The sequence below is a fragment of the Falco peregrinus genome, chromosome 4, assembly GCF_023634155.1.
Source record: "Falco peregrinus isolate bFalPer1 chromosome 4, bFalPer1.pri, whole genome shotgun sequence".
NCBI classification, from domain to species: Eukaryota; Metazoa; Chordata; class Aves; order Falconiformes; family Falconidae; genus Falco; species Falco peregrinus.
The window spans coordinates 104476411-104503950 of NC_073724.1; the positions used below are offsets into that span (position 1 = coordinate 104476411).

General features: G+C 40.3%; 1 protein-coding gene across 7 annotated transcripts in view; it reads left to right on the forward strand.

Annotated features, from left to right (window-relative positions):
* Nucleotides 1–27540, forward strand: part of ALKBH8 (alkB homolog 8, tRNA methyltransferase) — a 49930-nt gene that overhangs the window by 16558 nt on the left and 5832 nt on the right. For all 7 annotated transcript variants that reach the window (XM_055801621.1, XM_055801622.1, XM_055801623.1 and 4 more), the window contains exons 8-10: nucleotides 17992–18098; nucleotides 22221–22375; nucleotides 23154–23419. In XM_055801621.1, the coding sequence (XP_055657596.1) occupies nucleotides 17992–18098; nucleotides 22221–22375; nucleotides 23154–23419 (528 nt within the window). The remainder of the gene's footprint in view (nucleotides 1–17991; nucleotides 18099–22220; nucleotides 22376–23153; nucleotides 23420–27540) is intronic.

A 27540-nucleotide genomic window follows, 5' to 3' on the forward strand; every position in this document is an offset into this window, starting at 1 on the left:
AGCAAAAGGGCTGTAATTGATCTGTGCAGTTTACCTGTCCTAAGTTTAATTTTTCTGATAGATGCTAGGCATTCAGAGCAGTACAGCATCAGTAGATAGCCCCACTTATAGCTCTTCCTATTTTGATCTTGTAAAAAAAAGAAGGTTATTTTAGTTTACTTTGTAAAAACTGTATTGGTGATATAATTTTACATATTCTGCCTCAGTCTGCAGCCCCAGGCTTTCTTACCCTTTCCATTTCAATTAAAAGTCTGACTCTAGCACAGATGCTCTGTTACTTCGTTGATGAGGCACCATAGGCAGTGCATTTCTGGAAGATTATATTACAGCACACCTCTGTGATGGTCTCAGAGATGGCCAAAAGCAGAGTGATTTTAATCACCTGAGAAATACAAACCTTTCTGGGAAGTGGACTGCCTGGAGCATTATGATGCTGTTAAAAATTGGAATGTGTACATTTCAATCAGGGAAACAGCCAAATTTGGGCCACTTCTAGATATTTCAGGCATAGGCATTGGATGCAGTCTGTTAGGATGGCTCCCAGGTTTCAGTGCGTTTTCCTAGTGGGCCATTAATGCGCTTTCCAGGTGCAGACAATCAAAGCACATGTAGTAAAACAAGCCATTGGCCCATGAAATGCTGCATTATATAATGGCTTTTCTTTCTGGTACTTCTACAACTTTTGACGATTTCTTTAATGTGTTTTTGTGCACTTAGCTCTTCATCTGATTTTAAAATACAAGTATCAGTTGCAGTAATATGCAAGTTAGCTATTTTAGGAGCGAAGCCCCCCACTCTTATTTCCAGTAAAGCTTACCATGTACAAAATTTACACACTCTGATAATAAATAATTGGAGTTGCATATACAGTGGCAAACTTTGGTATCTGTCTCTTTTCTCTGTAGTGTGACTTTTTTTCCCCCACCTAAATAAATTAGGCTGCAACATAATGGAAGTACATAAACCTAGTCGTATGTCTTGTCCTTTCTTTATTCTCTCAGCATTAAATGCATACGTTTAAATAACAAGTGCCATAAAGAGATGTTGCAACCCAACTGTTTCTGTTATCCTATTTTGGAAGTTGGCTACCTAGATGCTTCAGAGGAGGAAAAGAAGCAGGATGCCTCATGTAGTTTATTCTTATACTAACTCATGCAAACAGCTTTTCTTTCAGTTGTTTGTATGCTTGTCTTTCCAGAACCTGTTAGGCATATTCTAGTAACTAAAATGCTTTGCCATATGAAAGAGAAACCTGTGGCAGAGCAGGGGACTTAAACATAAATGCCATCCTAGTGTGTAATGCCTTAGCTATCAGTGCAGGTTCTCAAAGTTACTGCATTCACAGAATTGTTTAGATTGGAAGGGACCTCGAGGTCATCTAGTTCAATGCCCCTGCTTAAGCAGGGTCAGCTGAAGCAGGTTGTCCAAGACTGTCCAGTTGTGTTTTGATTACCTCTGCAGATAGAGACTGTAGAACCTCTCTGGGCAACCTGTTCCAGCATTTGACCTCTGTCACAGTACAAATATCTGTTTTCTTGTGTTCAGGTGGAATCACATGGGTTTTAAATTGTGCCTGTTGTCTCTTGTCCTGTTGGTGGACACTACTAGGAAGGGTCTGGCTCCTTCTTCTTCAGTCCCTCCCATCAGGTATTTATACACATTGGTAAGAGCCATCTTATCTGAGCCTGAGCTATTTTTTCTCCAAGCTGATCTGTCCCAGCTCTCTCAGCATCTCTTCATATGAAGATACTCCTTAATCATCTTCACAGCCCTGTGCTGGACTTGCTCCAGTAAGTACATACATTTTTTGTAGTGGGAAGCCCAGTCTCAGTACTGGACACAGTACTCTAGATGCATCCTCACCAATGCTGAGTAGAGAGGAAGGATCACCTCCCTTGACCTGCTGGCAGTGCTCTTCCTAATGTAACCTAAGAGGCTGTTGGCATTTTTTTCTGCAAGAGTGCCTTGGTGGCTCACATTCCACTTCTTGTCTACCAGGACCCCAAGGTCCTTTTGGGCAAAGCTGCTTTCTAGCTGATTAGCCCCTAGTGTATAGTGATGCATGTGGTTATTCCTGACCAGGTGCAGGACTTTGCACTTCCCTTTGAATTTCATGAGGTTCCTGTTGCACCAGTTCTCCAGTCTGTCCAGGAGGTCCCTCTGAATGTTGGCACAACCATCTGGTATGTCACCTGCTCCTCCTGGTTTTGTATTGTCTCTAAACTTGCTGAGGATGCACTCTGCCCCATTGTCCGGATCATTAACGAGATGGTAAACAGTGTTGGCCTCAGTATCTTCAGTACCCTGGGGTACTCCACTAATAACACATCTGCAACGGCACTGTGTGTCACTGCCATCTTCAGTGATGCCTTGCAACTTAGATCGCATTTTTGAGAATCAGTCTTTTCCTCAGCAGTGAATGAATTTATCCAGTAACAAAACACTTTGTACTGTTTTGTTAAGAGGAATCATTATGAGTCTAATTTGTTTTTGTAAACTTGATTTCTGTTGAAAAGGGAATACTTACTGGCATGTGTCATTTAAATATCAATAAACTTGAGAAGAAAATAAGGGCATGATTCTTCACAACGCTGCATTTATCTTGCATCAGATAATCTACAGCAATCCAAGTTCTTGCACCTCTGTGAAATGAGGCAGAAATATAGGTGTGAGATTCTCTTTCCTATTTCAGTCACATGAAACAGCTTTGTCAAGAAGCACAGGGAAGCCAAGTGGCTCAATTTTGTTCTAGTTGGTGCAATATGTTGTGTTTTGGGGAGTTTACAAGACAGATTAAACTTCATTTGAAGGAGAAAAATCTCACTATTACTCTGTACTACCTATTTTGTAAAAACCACTGAACAGTATGTAGGCAGAGCAGTGAGACATTTGATGTATTTTGTCCCATGATACTCCAGGAAAAGCGAGGGTCTCGGACTAATCACTTTTGGTTTTGACCCATTTCTTTGACATCTCTTGGGAAACGGCAGAATAAAGTGAGACTTTTAGAATGTCCTGTAGGCTTGTAATGGCATTTTATAAATCACCATGTTCACCCTTTCTTTATAGGAGCTGATACACTGAAAATATTAATAAATATGAGTTCCAGTGTTGTGTTATTGAATACAACTTTATTTAATTCAGAAGTTGTCATAGCAGGAGAAGAAAGGCAATGGAGTAAATTTAGTTCGGAGTGATTTTTATTAAGCTTAATGGCAAACCATATTTCCTGTGTCCATGAATTTGAACAAAGTACTGCAAAACAGGGAACAGTCCTTTCCATTGAGAATTTTCTGTTTTGAGTTAGGTGTTATTTTCAGTGCCTCCATTTGGTGTCTCTAAAGATATGTAATTTTACAGTATTTCATCTTAGGAGCCTGGACAAGTTTGCAGCTGTCTCAGAAATCTTAGTTAAAGCCTGCGTCAAATTTCCTTTTGCAGGTTTGCAGTGGGAGCTTGATCAATATTGAGATTGCTGGTTTTCTGCTTTTCCTAATTTGCCGTTTTAGATGCCGTCATGTAAGCCTTGATTAATTAGAATTTTAGAAATATAGAGGTATCGTTTCTATAATGAGCTAAGTAGTGCTATGAGTATATCCAGCCTATAGCTCAAAATGGCCTGACAATGTGCACTTACAGCCCAGAAAGCCAACTGTATCCTGGGCCACATCAAAAAGAAATGTGACCAGCAGGTCAAGGGAGGTGATTCTCCTCCTCTACTCTGCTCTAATGAGAGCCACCTGGAGAGCTGCATCCAGCTCAGCACAGGAAGGACATGGACCTTTTGGAGCGAGTCCAGAGGAGGGCCTCAAAAACGATCAAGAGGGCTGAATCACCTCTGATCCACTTGTCCTGTGAAGCCAGGCTGAGAGACTTGGGGTTGTTCAGCCTAAAGAAAAGGCTCCAGGGAGACTTAATAGCAGCCTCCCATTATCTAAAGGGGACTTACAAGAAAGGTAGGGACAGACTCTTTAGTAGGGCCTGTAGCGATAGGACAAGGGGGAATGGCTTTAAACTGAAAGAGGGTACATTTAGATGAGATATTAGGAAGAAATTCTTTACCGTGAGGGCGGTGAGGCACTGGCACAGGCTGCCCAGAGAAGCTGTGGCTGCCCCATCCCTGGCAGTGCTCAAGGCCAGGCTGGATGGGGCTGTGAGCAACCTGGTCTAGTGGGAGGTGTCCCCCCCCATGGCAGGGGGCTTGGAACTAGATGATCTTGAAGGTCCCTTCCAACCCAAACCATTCTCTCATAAAAGAATTTCTCCTTCCTTGCTGCAGATCTTGCCCCAGTAAACAGTTAGTGACACCCTGTCATCCTCATCATCAGTGGTCTCCTCATCAGCTCTGCCCTGTTCTGTCCAAGACTGCTGTGGGATACCCATTGCCCCATGCCAGAGGGCATAATTTTCCTAAAGGGTGTGTTGTGTTGGCACCGTGCTATGATTTATATTGTTCTGTCCCGTTTTCTTAAAATCCAGCCCTGTTGTGGAAGCCCCAGGCTTGTCACTCTCTTCTCCTTAGCTTCTGCTTTTCTTGGAATTCCTTACTCTGCCTCCTGTCCCCGTGCCTTGGCCTGGCAGAAGGCTGGTATAAACACTGAACTGCTGTGATGCTTTGGCTAGGCCCCTGACCTAATGTCTGCGAAAGGGAAGCTTTGAGGTTTTGAGTCAGATTTGTGGCTCAGGGTTTAACAGCAGGACCCTGTGTGGGTCATCCTTGACCTCTGCCTAACTTCTGTTCGTCTGAACACGTATTCATCATCTCTTAGCCTGCAGATATTGAGTGCCTTCATCTATAAAGAAAAACGTGACTCACTGAAGCCTTGAAAGCAGAGCAATGTTACAAAGAAAAACTCTACCAGTCCTTTTGATATATATATGACTGATGGTTGTCCTAGAACTGATAGAATGAGGTATACTGCTAGTACTCATTTTTTAGGCTGATAATTGACCATTTTCCTGGCACTTTTGCTTCTTATTTGTTGATCTATTTCTAATCTGTCTTGGTTAACAAACAGAGATCTGTAGCTGCTATAGGCAGCAGCTTTTTCTGTAATAGCTGCTTGGGAGATTTTATCAGAAGCCTTTAGGAAGTCTAGATTGTACCTAGCCTTTGACAGCCAGCGCCTATTTCATGTTTTGTATGAGCTCTAACAAGGTAGGCAGGCACTTGATACTGTTGTGTCAGCTTTATGGAGCTTTGTGGTCCTGCTCTTATTTTTATTATATTGGTTAGGTGCTGTTTCAGTTTAATTTACTGTTTACACTTATATTGCTTTTTCTTTTAAGGAAAGGCAGCAAGTGTCTTTATCTATTTAAGGAATTACTCTGGTAGTGGCTATACCAAAGTGTGGGTTTTTTTTTCTCTGTCCATACTAGTAGCATGGTTGTGGTAGGTGAAATAGTAGTAATAGTGGTCAATATTTAAAAAGAGATTGGATAGTAGAACCAAAATGTCTCTTAAACCAAGTGGAAGGCATTAAAATTTTAATCACTACAACCTAATGCTGAGTTCAGATTTTTGTTCAAGTGAGCCTTCTGGGTTTGCTGAAGCTCCACAGTGTGCTTTTCAGGTACGTAAGACATGTTTCTTGAGCTGTACCCTTTATATAGTTGTGGTTTAACCCTGGCTGGCAACCAAGCGCTACGCAGCTGCTTGCTCACTCCTCGCCACCCAGAGGGGTGGGGAGGAGGATTGGAAAGGAATGTAAAACTCGAGGGTTGAGATAAGAACAATTTCATAGGTAAAGCAAAAGCCGCGCACGCAAGCAAAGCAAAGCAAGGAATTCATTCCCCACTTCCCTGGGCGGGCAGGTGCTCAGCCATCCCCAGGAGAGCAGGGCTCCATCATGGGTGACGGTTACTCGGGAAGACAAACGCCGTAATGCCTCATGTCCCCCCCTTCCTTCTTCTTCCCCCAGTTTATACACTCAGCATGACGTCATATGGTATGGAATACCTCTTTGGCCAGCTTGGGTCAGCTGTCCTGGCTGTGTCCCCTCCCAATGTCCCATGCCCCTCCAGCCCTCTGGCTGGCAGGGCCCAAGGAACTGAAAAGTCCTTGATTTAGTATAAACATCACTCAGCAACAACTAAAAACATCAGTGTGCTATCAACATGTACTCACATCACAGCCAAAACACAGCACTGTGCTAACTACTAAGAAGAAAATTAACTCTGTCCCAGCTGAAACCAGGACAATAGTCATGGATTTTATCAATTCTTGAAGAATAATGATTTGCAGTGGTTTCTGTATCATTTAAATGGAACCCTAAGGGACTATATTTATAGCTGTATACCAGATTTAGTTGGTTTGTGCCATTTGAAGTGGTATTTCATTTTTGAAAACTACTGAAGAGCTTCTCCATGTAAAAGGCATCCTGAGCACTGCAAGTTAAATGCATGAGTTGTCATAAATCTGTCTCTCCTCTTTGAATTTACTCTGTATAAATGTCCTAAGTGTTTCTGTCTTTGTCATACCATAATGTACTGTCATTGAGCTTGGATCAGATACAAGACCCATCTGAATCAAGGGAGAACTTTCTGTTGGTGTGATTGAACATTGAATTGCGCCCTCTGAGATAAACATCAAAGCCTGCAGCCCTTCATGGGAATATTTATAATAGTCTTACTGTCTTTTCTGGGAAAGGTAAACATACTGTTCTGAGCTTTTATTTCTGTGCTGTGTGTCTCTTCTCCATTTGCATACAGGATTCTGTTCACAATTTCAGTGTGTCCTGCTGATGATTCCACCTGATCAGTTTTTTTAACCTTTGTAAGGATCTTGAAAGCTCAGATTTCATGTAAATTGTTCAGAGAGAGCCTGTCCTGCAATACCTAATTGCCTCCTTCCACAGCCTTGGTTGTTTATAGGCTAACTCCTATTTTAGCCAAAGGTAATAACAGCAAGTCACTCAGTGTGTGCAACTAATGCAGGCAAGCATTTGTTTCTCAAGTGCTGTAGGAATTTGCTAATGAATCTTGATTTGCAGTGAGATGCTAGAACAAGAGCTTTGGACAGAATTGCCCTCAGAACAAAGATACTTTATTTCTCTAGAAGCTGTGTGGCAGTAATTTGTTGAGAAACAAGACAGCAGCGTGGAGAACTTACCTTCTTCCCTACCTCCTCAGCTACTTGGGAGGAACAAAATCAAAGCTAAGCTATGACAGAGTCTACATTTTAAAGTTCTGTATGTAAAAATACTTCTTTTTTTTTTTCCCTTCTCCCCCTTTGTGTTGGTGAGACGTTATAGTTTCCAGGTGCCTCTTTGCATAAGTTGTCCCTGTGGTGAGTCTCAGAGGTCTGGCATTTACTACCAGTGGGCCAGTACTGGGAAAATAGCTCTGGAAATCTTTTATCTCCTGTCTCCTTTTTGTTGGATTCATACCAGCCTGCCTTCTTTTCCACAGAGGAAAGAAACTTGCTATCTTCTGTGCCTTTCCATAAAGCTGTTCCCCACTATGCAAGGGCTAATAAGTCTTAAATTGGCTAGAATCCTACTTCAGTGCAGAGGAAGGAAGGGCAGCCTGTAGTTTAATTGCTGTGGGATCTCTGATCTGCAGAATATGCTGTGACTTGTTGAGACGTTTCTCCTGGGTCTGCTACGGTGGGAAGTTGCCTTACTCCATTCTGTGTAGCACTTTTATGTTTCTGGCATGTGGTCCACTATTTTGGCTGCTGAGGGGGAAGCAGAGCTGCAGCTCGTCCTGGTTTGTACCACTTTGCTTTCTGCTTTCTTCCTAGTCAGTTGGTTGCTCTTTTTAGCATCCTGTGTTTTCTTTGAGTTGTTGGTGTTGAGAAAGGGACATGGGAAGAATGTTCTTATCTCCTGAACTCCGCTGGGCAGTTGCATCACCAGTGCGTCTGAGGTGAATGTGGAAAGGGGGAGAAAAGAAATAGCAATTAGGAAGAATTTGAAAATTAAATCTACTCAATATCACATGGAGAAATGCTATGAAAAATGTCATATAGTTCCAATTAGTTTTCTCACAAACACACCAAAATCCTACGGTGAGTGAAGCACTTTCTGAAGTGTTTTTAGTTTAGAAGTTTAATTTTAGAATTTAGAAGTTAGTTTCGTTTAGAAGTCTGGAGCAGGCGATTACAATTTTCTGACTCTGGTCATGGCTGTTAAATAATGAAGGAAAACTTCTGCATAATTCCTTTACCAAATTGATTTAGTTTTAACAGGACCTGTTGTCTCCAGGCTATTTGCTGTTTCTGTAATGTGCTTATTTTGTATGCTGAGGCAGCATCGTTCCATTTCCAATTCTCAGACGTCTGGCTGTTACAGCTTTACTGTGACAGACAAATACAGATATTAAATTTTTCAGTGGAAGCAAACGTACGCTCTAAAAAGTGTCTTGCTATTGCTAGAGATTTCTAACGGGTTTTCATGTGGTAGAAAATATGTAGATAGATACAAATCTTGGGAAAAAGTTAGATTATGATTTATGATAATTGCTCTTTTTAAAACTAAATTTTTTTTTCCTCTTGTTCCACTTCACTTCCCCCTGCCCAATTGTACCCTTCACTGTGATATACTTTTCAGTGGTGGTGAGATGAATGAACTGTTAAATATGAAGTTGTTGCTGTTTATTCCTGTGAAAAATGTGATCATTGTAATAGAATAAAACTGACAAGAGTGTTTAAATTTACTTTTAATACTTTTACAGCTGAAATGATTTTTAGGTCATATTTTAGATTGTCGCTTTTGAAACACAGTTCAGCTGGTTTTTCAAGTTGTATTGTTGTTTGCGTAGTTACTTTCATTATTTTTTTTTAAAGAATTGTTAATTTCTTCAAGATGCTTATCAGTGGAAGTTATTTCTGTTCCCCATATTATTTTTAGAAGATCAATACTTGATACATGAAATAGAATCCTGGTGTCTGTCACAAATTAACAGCAAACAGACTGAACTCTGGCGCATTAAAAAATAGTTATCTTTAGCTGTTGTATTTCAGCTGTACTTTGGTTCTGGAATTCAATAAAGAAATCTAATTTCATTAGCCAGTGATGTCATCTCTATTGTTGTAGGGGCCTATTTTAAGACTGTGGAAAATTTCATGTAGAACTGAGTAGTTGTCAGTCAATAATAATAACCACAAGTAGCCTATAAGCAAAGAAACAAACTTAACTTGTTTAGTTCCTACTGTGATGTGTTGTCTCTCTCAGCTTTGAAACTGGGCTTTTATATTACCACTAAGTGTAGCAGATGGGGTTTGAAGTCTGTCTGCTTTTATAATACCTTTACAAATGTGAGCATTTTGCATGCTGCAATGTTCTGTTTCTGTTTTTCTTTCCAGTTATGTTGAGTGTTTCAGGAGGAGTTTCTCCACAGAGCTCTTCCAGTAGAGTTGACTCTGGAAATTTTCACTGAGGAACTGGCAATTTAGAGTGGTTAAAAGCATGCTGGAGCCAGAGCTGTCAAACTTGTGATGCTGATACACTTGACAGGAAGATTCTGATTCAGGGCTAGGGGGAGAGGTGTGGTGCTTCTTAGTGGAGAAGCAAGTAGGCAGGCAGCCTCTTGGTACAGTGCAGGGGCACTGCAGGTGAAGCTCTGGTCTGTTTGCTGGGGCAACAGAAGAGTGGTTGGAACAAACCAGGGTTGATGGTGCAGCTGAAAGCAGTGGAAACTGGACACTTAATTCCTTGTAAGGTGTTCTTGTTCCTTTTCCTCTGTTATCGCGTATGTCTCTGCACTGCACGTTCATGTAAGGCATTGTAAATTCAGGGCCAGATGCTGAGGCCCTGGTAGAGCCCTTTCATATAAATTTTGGCTGCATTATGTGAAGACACTTATTGGGCTAATGAAGCAGATTGAGGGAGTGAGAGAAGAAAAAGATGAGGTTGCTTGTGGTGAAGATAAGCATTGTTGGAGTACCACCTATTTAAACTTCAAAATGTGTTTTTCCTATTTGATTGTTTTACCTTCTTTAAAATAATACATATACATCAGATGTGTGATGCTCCTGTGGGGTGAAGCATAGCAATTGCATGGGTTGATAAAGTGGTTTTCTTCAAATGATTACAAAGGGATCTTTGTGTCATGCTGTATTTTGAATTACACTTCATGGCTCTAGGAGATGTCATTAACCAAGAAGATGGCTTTTGTTCCTTCTTTGTTTGGTTGGGTTTTTTGTGTTTGTTTTCCTTTTTTTCCCTTCTTTTTTTTTTTTGAGAGCGAGATATATGCTTTTATCTGCTAAGGAATGACTTTTTCTTATGTATTTAAGGCATTTCTGTGAATTCATGCACAGATCTTTGTTCCTCAGTAGATTTTCCTTTTACAGTGAAGATGTAGAGAATTAAGAAACAGGCCATGTGGTAGTTTCTGTAGTAATAGATTTATGAACTGTGTCTTGTCAGCTCTTGTGAGGTATGATGCAAGAATGTTTGGGCAGGCACAATTTGCATGTCTTACAGTCTGGCAATTCTCTGGTACTGTAATGGTCTCTGAGATGGTTGTTACAGGGAGTTGTGAGAAGGGCTGGTTGACGTTTGTTTCAAACTCAAACTGAGTAAAATCAACATTTCATCCTTTTGAATTACAGATACTTGGCACTGGACTGTTTCCGTACTCCTCTCTCAGTACATAGAGGGCAAGATTATAGTGATGATAATGCAGGAAGAGGTTTTAATTAAGGCAGGACTGTTTTAAACAGAGTTGATGCATCTGCTGAATCCATACTTGGGGTGCCTTATTAAATAACTTGGTGTCAGTGGCATTCAGTTCAGGATTAAGATACTGAAATTTTAGTGTTTACAAGTCTGTGTGCCCTGCATGCCTGATCTTTTTTATAATCAATGGGGGTTGAGTCAGTCCAGCCTAGGGGGTGGTTCAGCTCACACTGAACTAGTCATCTAGTGTCTGGTTTCACAGGTTTCAGTTCCCTAATAGGAGTCTTAAAAATCCATTCCCAAATGTAGATGTCTTAATCTTGAACTGAATTGACTATTCCCACCCTATGACTTAGAGTTAGCTTGGATTTCTGTACAGCATTATAAGCAGAAAGCTGAGACTCGCAGAGGAGATTAAGGTCTGACGAACAACCCCAGTGTTTGTAGAGGGTGAGGGCAGACAGTTTTCCACCATACAGGATAATGAACGTGCAGCATATTTTACCTATGTCTTGAAATACCCAGAACGTGTAAGGACTTGGGCTGTTATACAACAGCTGGTGGGTCTGTGCCCCACTAGTACATGGTGTGAGTATATACCCTGAGTGTCAGCGTTCCAGGTTGTCTTTCCTGTAAACGAATGTGGTGACCATAGGTGTTTTATTCCATGTTTGGCGGTGTTACTCAACGAAGGCCTGGTTTGTCCTGTATCAATTATTGTTTGTGTTATGTGGAGGCCTTATTCACAGTCCCTTACACCACTTCTGTTGTAGAAAACTTGCAATTAAAGCTTACAGTCGTCAATGACAGGATGATAAATATACAGGTAGGATGGCACGGAAATAAAACTATGGCTGAAGAGAGTCCTGGTGCAGGTATCTGCAATCTTGGTAACATGGAAATAACTGATAAACATGTGTGTTTCCACAGATATTTGTAAATGATAAATGATTTAAAGAGGTGATACACTTTTTTTGAACCCTGAAGTGTTTCCTTTTCTACTTAAATATTGCAAATTTCTTGAACTTGCAAGTTGTTAATGTGTGAAAGAATTACAGATATGCCACAACACCATGTACGTAGATGTGCGTGCCAGATTCCTGTAAATGTCAGATCATGTTTGATACAGCATTAGACATCTAAACATGGATTATTTGCTTTCAGGACATAGACTAATATATTAAGTGCAAGTCAGAAGAGATGTGTTTGAGGATGCAGAAGTGCTTTCTTGTGATGTCTGGGGTTCATATCTTGAATAGATTGAGCCCTCTGGAGGCCACTAGGATCAGGATGTGTAAGAGTCTTCTTGTGTTCTTCCACTGAACTGTACTCTGTTAGAGAGCAAGTTCTGCAAAATTTTGGAAGTTTCCTTTCCTTTGGAAAGGAAAATGAATGATTTCATGGATTTAGGGCATGTTCTGCCCTGGTGTAGGTGGATGCAGTTCCCTGTATGTCAGTGTAGCAGTACACACAGATGTGAGGGAAGAAATATGACTGAAAGAATGGAAAATATTGCAGAGGAGGCTAAGTCAATAAAAAAAAAATTAAATGAAGACTAACAGCATTAGCCTCTTGCATTCTGTGTCCGAAAAGATTTTAAGCTAAGAGTTAGGGAGGCAATTTATTAAAGGATGAAAATGGAATGTTAGCAAAATTGAATAAACTGGATGTTGTTGAGAACTTGACTGAGTCTTTGTCTCTGGATTCACAAAAGAACATCAAGGTCATATGCTGGGATTGGATAGCCTTTTCTGGAAAAGAAAAATTCATACCTGTGGTGACAAGAGGAGGAAGCAGTGGTAATGTGACTATTGCTTTTTACTGCAGGGTTCGAAAGTCTGATATTCAACATTGAGTTTTTACACAGGTAGTGATCTGGGAAGGTACAAAGGCCACAGGTAATGTCCTGACGTACAAAAGAAACTTGATACTTTTAGAATTAGCAGAAACTTGAATATTTGATAAGTAGTCTTTAATTGATTAGGTTTGTTCTGTTCTTCCTTTTAGTCTGGCTGTTCAATCAGCAAGATTAAACAGTAACCCTGGATTTACAAAGAGGCTTTTGAAACAAAGGAGGGTCAGTCAGCTTGAGAAGATGTATAAGTGAACCATAAAATTTTGTAGCAACAGGAAGAGCCCTTGGAGTGGGAACAGCGGCAGTCAGAAGTTGGTGTGATGCTTCCAGAAGCGTCACCAGCATCCCAACCTCTGCTGAAGCTGGGTAGAGCAGCTGCCTTGTTGGATACTGTAAGGAGCCGGCATCCAGATAGTGGAGTGACTGATAACTTAGCATTGGTGAACCTCAAGAGATGCATCCCCAGGTACAAAAGGGGAATGGTGTATATTGCAGCTAGCTGTATATTCCAGCCAGCTACAAGGCCTGCAAAGGATTGGAAGCTCCTTCACCCAAGAGGACTTAGCTTGGTAATTGCAGTAGTTTTCTTCTTCTTGTGAACAGAGTACACACAACATGAGAATTTGTATAATTGAGTCATTAGCATACATAATAGCTAGAGAGATACTGGTGTGGTGTTCAGTGGATGCACTCTCCTCTTCGGAGTTACCAAGAAAATCACAACAAGGTGAGACCTCAGAGAGAAAAGATGGAAGTATTGTCCATATACTGAAATAGGTTTTAAGCTTTCATATGCTAGACTGCAATTAAGAGGAAGAAATATATAGATACTTAAAAATGACACAGAAAATTTAGGAAGATAATAGTGCATTGCATGGATAGAAAACGGAATACAATTTTTGAAGAAAGAAAACCTAGTAAGTATATTAAGCATTTGACTAGCCATCACGATATTGTGTAAGCAGATAAACAGGCTTAGCAAGAGGTGATATATGCTTTGGAGTAAATCTGATATAGGGCAGGCCTATGCATGTACTGAAAGGTTTTTGAGGTAGGCAGTGCTGAAATATTTCATCATCATGATTGTCAGCATTGCACTCATTTTCTGAAGTATGGCTAGAGACCGTGATACAGGATGTAAATATCAGCATAGGTTACATAAGATAGATTTCCTATGACTTGGATTATTCGGAGAAGATAATCCCATCCTCTTTCCCGTTAAAATCCAGCATTTTTCTGAGGTCCAAATTTTGGAATGTAGAATGTTTTTTGCAGTGAAAGGCACTGTGTATTATTAATTGATTGCCTCAGTCCTGTGATGGAGCCCCACTGTTGTTCAAGCTCTGCGTGTGGGCTTTAAACCTCTCCGCTGCCTTTGAAGTAGGCATTCTTTTTCATCTGTTTCACATGTGGCAAACTGTAGGTTGATAATGTGTATTTTCTCTCTGTAAATTCAGTAAATAATGTCAGAGACGTTGCACACTGTGGTTTTTTTTAGCTTTAGAGTATGTTTTGTCTAAGGTGGTCTATTAACATCAAATACAAATTGCATCAGAGACAAAGCTTAGAAAGGTGGTGTTTCATACTGTAGCAGTGAAATCCTTATTGACATTGGCCTTATAGCCCTGTTGCATTATTTCCGTTTTGCTTTTGGATCATTACTTATTTGATAGACTGGTCGTTCACCTTGATCCTCCTGCTCTTTCATGAAGTGCAGTACCATTGCATTGACAGGTGGTGCAGACTTCTCATTCCTGAGGAGTTAAAAACCCCATACTGTCTTCCCTTTTTCTTTTCTTTGGATTCTTCTTGGATTCTCTTCTGGGTTTTGCATCTAGCTGTGTTTTATGCCACAGGAGCAATATTTGTCATGTGGGTGTCCCTTTGCTTTGATGTTTACCCATCCTTGAAAGCTGTTTACTGCTTCATATGCTCCTTCATTATGAATGCTCTCAAATAACCTGGTATCACAAGTTATTTAAAACCACAAGTAGGTATTACTAGATGCTTGTTTCTTTTAAGTTTTTTTGGTATAGAGACACTTTTTCCATAGTACAAATAAAGAAGGTGGAAGCTGTAGAAGATGAAAGCATCTGCTATCTTTATTTTTTGAATGTAATCCCTGAATGATGTGCTGTGGGCTAGCTGGAAATTTGATCTTTATTGACTGCCATCTAAAAGAAAAAGGGTAAAAACGAAAATAGTAATTGGAAATAGCTTCTGTGGAGCAAAGCTGTCATGAAGCAGATAGATTCAGCAGTGGCAGAGTTGCTTTATTGATTGTGAATCCTTAGTAAATTAAAAAGAGGACCAAATGCGTTAATCTTGTGTGTGTGTGTGTGTGTGACAGTGACAATTTAGAATGTTCTCCCAGAATAAAGACACATATAGGAGTGTGGGAATGTTATCTACTTCAGTCAGAAATAGGCTTGTCAGAGATAAGAGCCGAGTTCTTCAAAAACCTTTCTGGGTTAAATGTTCTTACTGTACTGTAAACAAGGGATAGAAGTATTCTTGCTTGCTTTTTTTTTTTTTAAGCAATCAAGTGCATTTATTATAGATAAAGGAATAAAATGTGGGAATTGCGCTAATTTTCTTAAGGTGTTCACAGTGGGTTCTTCACATTTGATTGTCTGAATTGCAATGTCAGATTTGTTGTTAATAGATAAACAGATAAACTGCAAAATTTTAATATATTCTAGCTGGGGTTCCCTGCTTCATAAGCAGAAGTCACTTTTGGATTTGGATTTTTGACTCTTCTCATTATTGCTAATTACTTAATGACATTGCCCATTGCAAGTAAATTAATCCTTTATTTATATTTTCCTCCCTAAATTATCACGGCTTGTCATAAGGATGAAATGTATTTAGAAGGGAAGCAACCACACAGTGTGAGATCATAGTACAGAAGCTTTTCCTCCCCAGGAAAGCAGGGAGCAGGGATAGGGCTGGGATCCTGTGCTGGTGAGGACTAGACTTGACAGATGTTACATAGATAATGTCCTGCTTTTCAGTCTCAAATTCTGCACCATCAGAAATTATTTCACATATTGCTTGTTGGCCTAGCGTAGCTGAAATTCAGCCAGGGAGGACACGCTCTTCTCTTTTACTGTCTATTTTCCTGCTAGTTTTGCCTGAAAATCCAGCTACCAGGATAGTTTCATGGCCTGTCATTCCCAGTGTGCTATCTGTTATAGATCGCTCTGAACCGCTGCTGGTTTGGATGCACAGTTGTTAACAGTACAGCATTTGAAGAGCATCTTCTGTGAGGAGACTTTGGAGCCATACAGTTGGTGGGGGAAAAGGAACTGGAGATGCATGAAGTAAAGCAACAGAGAAGGCAGAGAGCTGGAGGAACTGTTTCCTGCTGCTTCATATAGAATCCCCAGCCTGCTGCACAGAAATAAAAGGGAGCAAGGTCCTCTTTCAGGCCCTGGAGGGAGATGGGAACTGGAAGCGTAGGGAACACCGTAGATGCCTCCTCATTGACTCTTGGAGAAAGTGCAGCTCTTGAACATCATCTCCGATAGACCCAGAAAGAGGGCAGTGGGGTAACTGAGCCTCTAGGAAGGAATCTGGGTAGTCTCATGTTGAGTTTTTTCTGCCATACTTCTGAAGATCCCAGACTTTATCTTGTCCTCTCACACCTGTCCCCCAACAGCAGTAGGCCAGAGGTGCAAATGACAGGCTGAGATATTCCACACGTCACCCAACCACTTCTCACACACACTGCACACCCCCACCTCCCCCCCAACTTCTTTACATGCTTTTCCTTTCCTTACTTGCTGGTCCTGATTAGTTATCCCCTGGTATCTTTGCCTTGCCAGATAGCTACATCTTTTTACAGAGGCTTGCACCTAGTCATGCTTTATGGGACAGCTTCCCCATCAGATCTATAAAGCCTCTGTGTTTTCTCCTTCTTCACCCCATGCTTCTTGGAAGATACCTAAAAGAAATTGCGAAGTGCAAGGGAAGGAGTACATTAGCTGCCATTCCTCTATTTGTGTAGCAGTTTAAATGTTTCATAATCATTAATCAGAGCTTATAGGTAGGCTTTATTCCTGTTCCCTCATCTCTCTCTTCCCCTTTCAGCCCTACTGTTTCACCCATCATTTCTTGCCTTAAATTTAGTTAGTTCAACAGGAAAAGCTGTGTCACTCTTTGTGGGTGGTACTACCGCGTAAATAAATTTTCCTAAAAACGTAAATGCCATTTTAGTTTGCTCTGCTGTGCACAACATTAAATAGTAAATGTTGTAAGTGGTAACTTTTAGTGTTTAAAAGTCTTACTTACTCAGTCTCTGTCTTGCTGGTTTTTTTGTGCTGAATGACTGATCATTGCACCACTGTTTTCTCTTTGTTAAATGCATCTGTATGCAGAAGCAAAACTGCTTAATTTGTTTCAATCTGGCATACTGTAGTAAGTATGCTTTTAAATTGCGTACTTAGTAGATTACAAATCAAGTGGCAGCGCTTCCATCGTGCTAATTCTGCAGTGTAGCTGGAACCACCGACTTAGATAGTTTTTGACCACTTCTCTTTTTTGGTAAGCCTGCTGTAACTCATTTGGCTTGTTTAAATGACCTGCTCCTTATTTTCCACAGCAGGAGTTTCTCTCGCTTGGGAAATGTAAAAGGATAACATTCCTAGCCCAAGCAGAAGCAAAATGTAGCACTGCCATCTGGGCTGTGAAATTGGAATAAAGCTGAAAGCTTTACCTCTATATATTGCCATGGCTAGAAGCCAGGTGGCAAATAATAAAAAGGATGGTCTGGGAGTTGGCATGTTAGTTAGGATCTTGGGAGACCGCATGTGCTTGTGCTGCAAACCTCCAAGAATGTAGGCAGGTTGGAAATTATTTCTCTCACCTGATGCTGGTTATGTAAATGTTATGTATCTAACTCTGACTTAACTGCTCTGCTCAATCTGCTGTGAATGGATAGACATTTCTAGAGGGCATAGGGTCATTCCACATCACCTAGTTCTTTTTTTTTAGACTAGGATGAATCACTCTGTGGAGATACTTGTCTCTCTCTGCATAGACTTCACAAAAAGGCAGTAGCTGACTGCCATAGCCCAGATACCTAACTTTCGGATGCCTGAATTACAGCAGGTGAGCCCTCTTCTACTCTTGTGCAGTTGCCTTTAGTTGAGGGATAGTAATTCTTTTCTACCTCACAGGTACACACAGAGGTTAAATGGTGCTACTGTGTTCTCACGAAGAAAGTTATTATTGTAAAAAGAAAAAAAAATATTTTTAGTAATTTAATTATATATACACATATATGTGTGACTGCCTCAGACTTTCGAATACAGTGCTGAAAAGGAGAGATCTTAAGGACAGAGACTTAGAGGCTTTTGCATCCCTAGGAAATAATGTATGTGTTTCATGACAATGTTCTGATGAACACATTGAAAAGGCAAATAAAGCTATGACTTGAGAATGCCTGGCATGTATATGAAGCTCTGTAAGTCATGCTCTTTCATGGTGGCTGGTTTTGTTTCTTTTTAGATTGTAATGGATTTCAAACACCCTGATGGCCATACAGTGGCAGTTATGCTGCCCCGATGCAGTTTATTGGTGATGGCTGGAGAATCCAGATACCTGTGGACACATGGGTATGTGTAAGAGTCCCTGAACTGCTGATAACAGAAGAATAATATATGTTGTTTTTTTGCTTTGTTAATGACATTCTGTGTTTAAAATTAGTCTGAGAGAAACCAAGTTCTATAATTGATATACAAATTCGCTCCTCTGGTCAGATACTGCTCAGGTTAAAACTGAAGAAACTGGGAATTTTAGGAAGCTAATTGCCAGTGCCTGAGCTGCAGTTTCCTACTGCTGTCACAAGTGAAGCTTAGCTTGGAAATTGTTCTTGCTTACATCTGTGGTGTGAAAATCCTCAATGATTCTGAGGTGGTGAAGAATTGATTGTAGTACAATTAGCTTCACCATTTTCTTTCTCTTTTTAACTCGCCCCTTTTCCCTTTGGATCACATATGCGAAGGGCTGGTTTAAGAGACTGAATTCCCCTTCACAGAGGGCATGAGGGTGGCAAAGGGGAGTCTTCCTGAGCTCTTCCCAGCTGCTTTAGGGACACTGTAACTAGTGATAAGGCTGTATTGTACTGAGCAGGTTTGGGATCCTGGAAAAGAGATATCTTGAAATATGTCTTTTGAGGCTTTGCTTATTGCAGAGTTTAAATATGTGCTTTTTAAGTCATGCACTGCTGGGAGATACTTACAATAGGAGCACTGAAATTGGTAAGAAGGCTAAAATCTTGGCAAGCTCTGAGAGTGACAGTAGTGCACTTCCGCAGAATATGGAAACCCTCATATTGGACAGAAATGCCCATGGTAAACATTTCTTGCTTTGACCCAAGCTGTCACTGGTTACAATAGTCAATTGGAGACAGTAATTACATTCTGTATAAATTAAACATCAAATCCTTTTCTTGCCACAAGATTTTTTGCCTTTTAATTTTACTGGTTAATTTGTATTATGAAGAAGGGTGAATATACACTCCCCAATGACCTTTACATTGTTCATTGTTATGGAATGCTTACACCACCTGTATATTCCCTCATTAAATTAAATAGTTATAAAAAGCAGCTGGTACTTCTGATGTGCATTGTTATAGAAGCCCAGGGCAGCTAAGTCCTTTGGTATACAAGACTGAACACAGATACCAGTGTTACAAGCTTCTTATTCTGTCCCGTCAAACACTGTCAGTTATTATTTGGAAAGAATATCTGCAACACTGAGAACATAGTGCAGTTTCCATGTCAGTGACGTTGCTGGCCAGGGGAGCTGGGGGGCAGTCGCCAGTGCTGGGATCAGGCAGCTCCATGGGGCTGGGCTGAGGCCAGGTTGGGGTGCATTCACCTGCATCAGCGGGGCAGTGGCTGTGCAGACAGAGCTGGGGATGCATGTGGGGCTGTAGCTGGGGCAAGGCCCTGTGAGACAGCCTCTGTTTAAAAGTAGCTCCCAGGGGACGAGAGGTGGCCCTTGCTGAGGCTTTTGGCTGTCTTTATGACAGCTTTTTCTGAGGCCATCAGCTCTGCTTTTCCCAAGCTGGCCCTGGGTAGTCAAACTCCCAGGAGGGGGCAGGTTGCATGCAGGGCACTTGCAGTAATTGCTAGCAGACATCCAAACTGGGGTAGTGTACCTGCCTACTAAGAAATGGAATGTAATTATTACTTAACTCACTTGTGTCTTCAAATGGTGGTTGTCTTTCAAGAACTGATGACAAACTACATCTAAAATGAAGATTCTAGATGTTTCTACTCATGTGTAAGTTATTCCTGTCCTGGTGCTTGTCCACTTTTCCTAAAAATAGTTTTCCTGTATATTTTTAAAGGCACTAGCGGGTCAAGATACTCAGCTGCAGTAAGCTTTCCATCATGTTAGTGGAGCATAGTATTGTAGTCAAGATTAATCATCCAGTGAGCAAGTGTAGTTAATTCACTTGCATACATAATGTCAGGATGTATTTAAGATCATCTGTGATGCCTTTTATCTATTCCTAAGTTAAATTAGAGAGCAAAAGGTTCAGCTTTGGAATTATTCAGGAAGTGTTTTCATTGTGTATATATGGATGCCAAGGGAATTAAGAGACTTCATTTTGACCCTGTCAAGAAAGTGCACAGGAAGAGGCTTTTTGTTCTGTTCACTCTGAAAGAGAAACATATGGTTAAGAAATAAACTGTACAGTGTCATCAAAGATAGTAAAAGATACGTGCTCTTTTTGTCTCATAGGTGAAAGTAAAATTACAGCTTTTCTGATGAGGTTTGGTTTTGGTTGTGTAATCTGGCAAAACACCATTCCTGACACTACAGTAGTAAATAACTCTGTGTCAAGCAAGAGAATGTGCAGCATTTTATTTTTTACATTGGGAACACTGTTTTTAGCCCAGCCTTTATCTAGAGTTTTGCTTGTAATGTCAGCAAAAGGAAATTACGTAGGTTGAAACTAGAACTTGAAAAAGAAGACTTATTTCTGAACATATTAGCTGATACGCTTAGCTTATTGCTACAGATACAAAAGATAATCAAATAGAAAATCTGCAGACTTGGAATTTGAAGCTCTCCTGTCCAGGGAGTCTTCGGAATCATCAGCTGATGATTTCATCATAGCCATCTGCTGTGAACAAGGCAGTTCTTTATTAGATTCCCTCCTTTCCATGGCTGCCCTAAGGAGATGTCTCCTTTTTGCAGTATCTGGGTGGAGTGTCAATGTGCTGCTTCCTGATTTCTAGGCAGAAGAGACCTGGACTCTTTTTCCCTGTGACTGGGTTAGAGATCAACTTCCCTGTGGTAGGAAAGATGCCGTATAGCAAAGTGCAGAAATATTAGGCAGCAAGCTGCCTTCTTGGCATCTGGATCATTCGTTGTGGTTAAGTACAGGCACTAGTCAGAAGTTTGATGTGACCTACAAAAAAGTCCCAGAGCAAACTTAAGGTGAAACCGAATGCTCTGCTTTATTAAAAAATGTAAGACACTTTTTTTCCCCCCACTTTTGGCTCAACCTACAATGATTAAGCTCAGCTAACCAGTATGGAAGTCGGTTTTATCCTGAGACTTTGTCCTGCTGGGAGTCAAGTACTTTGAAGTCAGCAGCTCTGAAGGGGCTTCACTTGAGTGGCCAATTCCTTAGAGATTTTTTGATTTTGGTTGGTTCTATGTTAGGTTGGTGGTTTTTATTATTTTATTTTAATTTTTTATTCTTGTGGAAACATTTGCATTAATCTCCTTGATGACTTTAGTTCAGGAACCATTTCAGTGTGACAGTAACAGCTTTGAAGTGCTAAGCGATTTCCCTGAAGAGTTTCCAGTTTGTTCCAAGAGTATCCACTTTTTCCCATGTGCAAGTGATGGGAAACGACATGTGGGTGCAGCTGTTTCTCTTATGTTGTTTCACATTTTACTTTCTCATTTTCCTCTTCTCAGCTTTGAGAGAGATCCATTTGTAGAGCTTTTAAAAATTCTTGGTTGTCGTACTTTTTTGTAATGTGAACTGCTTCATAAAATTATTTGAAACTTTTGTCACCCCAATTAAGTTCCACATCACTCTAAGTTTATGAAGTTTTCTCCTTGCAAAATGTTTTTGTGTTCAATTAAAATCCTTGCAAAATCCAGAATTATCTTAAGCTCTGTTCCCAGTTACCTTACTTGATAGATCTTTGTCAAGAAAAGATGTGCAGCACAGTTTCTCCCTTCAGGCACTTCAGCAATTTTCTCAATGCTACATAGTTACATATTCTGTTGTCAATAAAGAGAAGAGCAATTATGTTGCAAAGCAGAATTCATTGGACAGGCCCCTTTGTAACAGGAAACTTCAACTTGCTGATGTAAAGCTCAGCCAATTCTATGCTTTTATACCTATAGCCACCATTTTTAGTAGTGTATTTTATCTTTAAGAAATGTATTTATTTATATAAAATAAATATATTTTAAAATATAAGTCCTAGAAAAATAAACAATCAAACTTTATGGAAGGGAAATATAATTCCTTGCAATTAAATAACACTTTAATTAACATCATTAGTTTGTGTCAGCTCTGGTTTTTTTTTTCTCTGAAATTGAATAAGTTGAGAACTGAGAAGCTGCAGTACATTAAATAGCATGTTGTAATCATGTTTGTCACAGTATGGAAGAATTGCTTTCTTATAAAGATGGATTTCTGCTTTTTTTCTGATGCAAATTGAATTATTCTTCTATTTTGTGTTACTTTGTTTTAGGATTACACCCCGGAAATATGATGTCATTCAAGCATCTGAGCTTGGGCAAAAAGTTAGAAAAATCACTGCTGATGTTGGAGATTTAACACTAAACCGAAGGGAAACAAGGACCTCATTTACATTCAGGAAAGTGAGGAGGAGCCCTTGCAACTGCAGTAAGTTCCTTGAGGTGATGTATAAGTTAAAGTTGCTATTTATTGTCAATACATAAGTGGTTTTTTTGAGCAAACTGGTTTATTCTTTTGGGTAGTCTTGGCAGTCCTGCTAACTGTCCCTGAATGACTCTGGGTCAGGCATGCTATATGGCTTGAATTGGCTGCATCCATGTGGTTGCTAGAGCTTCTCGGTACAGGAAGGCATTTGGCTTGCTCCAGAGCCAGGCAAGTAATCTAGAACCTTGGATTTCATTGGGACCACAAGTGCTGAAGTAATAGAATAGAATAGAAATAGCTACTGTTTGTCAGGTTCCTGTCAGTTTTGGTTGTTTTTTTATTTGAAGGGGATGTAACATTGTGAAAAAAAGTGCATTAGAGAAGCAGAAGCAGTCAGATCTGCAGTGATAGAGCCGTGTAAGTGCCTTAGGGCAGTACGGATAGTAATAATAGGTGGCTCAATGTTTACATGTAATTGAAGTCCATTTATGTCCTCAGAACAGAATTTCAGAGGTTGAATTGCTGTGATGTCATGATCTTTGATATTAGGGGTACTGTCTCAGTTTTAAAAACATAAACCTCTTTAACACAGCAGGATGAATGATCACTGTGAACAGCCTCTGGTACACATGGGCAGGTTGCTTGTTTTAAGGTCATAGCAGGAGGAATGAAGCAGTTTCTGCATGTTAATATTCCGGGTTTTATTTTATTTGGCTAAATTTAACCAACAAGGAATTACTTTAAACATATTTAATTTTTGTGTATCTGTTGCTATATCTAGTTTACCCATCTGTCTGTGACAGCCAGAAAGGACAGCAAAGGCAGGAACAACCTTCATTTCCCCACAGTCAGATGGAGGCCTTGAAGCTGGAGCAAGAATATGTACACAAGGTGTATGAAGAGATTGCCACCCACTTCAGCAGTACCAGGCACAGCCCATGGCCCCGAATTGTTGAGTTTCTCAGGTCCCTACCAAAAGGGTCGATAGTGGCTGATGTTGGTTGTGGCAATGGGAAATACCTAGGCATCAACAAGGATTTGTACATGGTAAGTAGTAGCTACTGTCATTTGTTTTCATTGGCACTAGTGTTTATTCCATTGTGAAGTTGTAGCATGTTAGAGCTTCAGCTGTGGGAAGAGAGCAAAGAACAGAAAGCTGCTTCCTGATCCGAGATCAACTACCAATTGTGTTAGGTTTCCACCTCTGTTCACTATGTGTATTACCTTTTACTTTTCCAAAGCCACTTGTGTTTTGCAAGTCAAAATAATGGTAATAAAAAAATAGTAATGGGTGCAGTGGATTGCAAAATTGTAATGGATGCTTTTGCCGTTGTTGTTGTTGAATAAGTTTATTAAAAGGAAAAATGGTGGGCAGTTTGAATACTTCCAACAAGTTTTTCATTTGGCTGGTGGGTGGGGAATGCAATGTACATGTCCTTGAAATCTCCACAGGCACCACTACTTTTCATATATCCTCTTCAGTTCCCTTTGCCCTGGTGGTATGACTTATTTGTGAATGATGTCTCGTTTGGCTGTCCCACCCCTGGCTCTGTGCATAGGCTCAGTAAATACGCCAACAAAATTCTTGGGGGAGCCTCAGCTTCAGCACAGATTTCTGGCCTTTCCCTCACTCCCTTTTTCTTTACTTTTAGACAGTTCTGACATCATTCTTGCTGATGTTCTCGTCACTTTTCCTGTCTCACAGTCTGCACTTAGCCCAGCTTTACTTCTTTCCCTTCCTGTCAGGGGGACATGAAGCACATGCAAGTATGAACCAAGAGATAGTTTTTATTGCAGATATTTCGAAGACGTTTTTGAAAGGGTTAAACTTCCTGTTATTTTTACTCAGAAGAAATCTTAGAGGGGTGTGCATTGTGCTATCTGTTCTCCCTGTTCTAGGGTTGTCTGACGTACTTGTATTGTGAAACACTGAAATCCATCCAGCTTGAAAACTTCTAAGGCAAAGCATTCATTATTAATAATAAAAGTCAGACTTGTTTGTCTGTTTCAGGAGTTTCTGTCTTGCTATTTATATTCAGCTATAAAATAAAAGTTATTTACAGCCCTGTCTGTATTAGTAATGGATTTATTTCCATTACTGTTCTTATAAGCTAGAACAGGATCAACTGATTTATAAGTCGACATCTTTATGCCTGACTGCTGTAGCCTGAATACAATTATTAATGTTCTGTATGTTTCAGTCTTTCACTTCTGACTCTGGTAAGAAAAATCGACAAACCTGACTAGAGAGGAGAATAGTTTATCAGGGTACCATGAAGGTCACCTGGTCCTGGAATGAATTTGGTAAATGCCTGTTGTGTATGTTTGTGGTAGACTTCTAAGGCAAAACCTCTGCAAGACACTATTCAGAACTTGCCACCACCAGTCATTTTGCTGGACCCCACAGTTAACTGACTAAGGGAAAGATTTCGTATCTATTGGCAGTCAAATGAAAGCCAGCCCCTCTCCTCTGTTACTTTGGGAGTTATCTCATTTCATATGTACCTGCAGGAGAAATCCAAAATGTGAAAAATAACAGTGAAAGGGAGGAAACTTTTAAAGAAGCAGTTGAAACACTTGAAAAACAGAATCTGGGAGTTGCTTCATTCAGTAGGCCTCCCTTGACATTTTGTTTTCTATTGGTGACAACTAGTTGTTCTTGGTTGGAGAACTCTAGACTTTGAGTTTGCTTATTTTCATCTGCAAGGCAACACAGAGTCTCAGGAGGATGGATGTGACTCCTTCTTTCTACTGTATTTTTTTTTCTGTGTCAGCCGAAGTGTGGTTAAAGAAAAACTGGTGTATATTGTGTTTACAGATTTTTAAAAAACTTTTGACAAGGTATCTCAAAAAGACTACTGTGTTACTTCCATTTACTGTTGGTTGGGCATGGAGCTGAGGGTGAGGGGTTACAGAATATGCTTCACTTACAAGTACATTGCAGGGCATCAGCTTCATCTCTTATTTACTCCTTTTGACTTGGGGGCATAAAATCCAGGCATAAACTTAATCAGTTGCTGCCCTTCACAGCAATTGCTGTGACTCTGGATAAGTTTTCATGCACAGTGCACTAGAGCTCGTAGCCTAGGTCCCATTGGGAAAGAAGCAATAAAGCATTGCTGTGAAGCTGGGAGTTATTTAGGGGCTGGGTAGAGCACTATTAGTACAGCTATGTAGCTTGGAGTGTTTTGACTCAAATACTGAAAACATGAAGCAAGCAATGTGCTGTGAAGGTTACTGTATGTATTTAGGTAGGGTACTTTAACTAGCAGTGCTAATGGTAGATCAAAGCTAAGGCAGCTCTCTTGATGGTTTTAATCTTCAAGCGCTGTCTGAAAATGTTTCCGCTGTGGCCTGTGCTATTGTATTTGTTTCATTTTCTTTGGATTATTACTTATAGTCTTATCTACTCAAATACCATGTGACAAGGAAATGCACGTGTCCAGCTATGCTGAGTGAAAATGACAGTGCAGTAATAGCTGCGTTATTCTGACATGGTGGAAGAGCAGCAATTCCGTGTCAAATTCAGATTAAGAATGTTTGAGTGAAAGGTGGAATCCCTGTCTGATGTAGTTAAGACAAAGATGGGGCAAAGATTGAATTTAATAAAGTTTCAGATTACTTTTTCTGTCTTACACAGCTTTTTTGTTTGAATGAATGCAAATAGATAAATGGTTTTAGGGTTCTTTTAACACAGTCCCCTCCCCATGCAACCTCATTTGGGGGAATTATTTTAATAGTTTAAGTGCTTTCAAGTTTAATATCCATATCTGTAAGCAGGGGTTTTATTATTACAGAATGCTACGTTTCAGCCTTACCCATTCCCCCCATCGCCACAAGGGTTTCATTCCAGAATCAGTTGACATCATAGCAAGGTATCTCATCAATTTTTATGAGCTTTAGCTCTGTCTTCCAGTTTCCAGTGTTCAGGTAGGTGTGGTGATGTGTAAATCCCACAGGAACATTCAGCATTCTCACAGGGCTAGGGTGTGAGGGAAAGATACTGAAGCCTTTGAATTTTGTGGTTTACATTTTTAATTGAACTGATAAACTGGTGGGAAATCCGGTTACAAACAACTGAAAATGCTATTGGGTAGATATATTTTTATTTATTTATCAAGAAATGACTCCTTGCTAGAATACTGATGATAGAAAGAAAAATTATGGCAATGCAGAAGCCCAGATAGTTTACTTTAATACAGATAGGCCTGTTCATGCGGTGTATGTCATTCTAAGGTAATAACATAGCTTGTGTTTCACATGACCTTGTAAGGCGCCCTTTTGGTGCAAGATGTGCATCTGTTTTCTGTATTACTGTGCCAAACTGGGATCCACTAGAACTCTATAAAAGTTTGATTTTGCCAGGGGGTGGGAAAGAGGGAGGATGAATCTTTGCTGTGGTATGGTTGCATAATGGGTAGGTTTTAGTTGCACAGGATCCACGTTGATTGAGAACAGATTCCGATCTGAAGGACTTTGTAGTAGTAGTAGGTAAAAGCAGGAAGGGTAAAACTAATTGGTAAAGGTATACCTGGAGCAACGTCACTGTACCTTAGTGATCAGAGGGTGAGGCAGAGGAAGCTTTCCTGCCCTTTTCTCTCAATGAATAGGAGTCATTAAAATTATGGGAGATCCGGGAAGAGAGCTCAGATGGAACTGGGCAACAGCAGCACAAAACCAGAATGAACACTGAATTACTTAGCTTGGTTCTGATGCTGTGTTACTGAGAAATTAACTTCACATTTTAGACATAGCACTTTGTTTCCACAAACACCCTGGCTGTATGCAGTGGAACACCAAAACACTACGTGAAGGGAATGCTAAAGGCCTGACTAAGACCACATGGAGCCAAGGAGTTTTGTCTGTCTTGCTGTGGCTGTGCTGGTGTCTTTTTTTTTTTTTTTTGTGTGTGTGTGTGTTTGCTGGAATGTAATTTGGCTCCTTGAGGTTCTGGTGCTATTAGTTATAGCTGAGATGTTTCTCTGGGGAGCCACATAATTCCATTTCGCAGCTGAATTTCAGAGTTAGATGTCGTTTTCTTCATCAGTTGCTAATGTGCTGAATCAATCAGGTTTCCAGATACTTAAATGAACTAATTCTACCAGGTAGAGTTAGTTATAATGAAAACGTAGAAAGAAAATAGATAATGGTGGACAACATTGACCTGT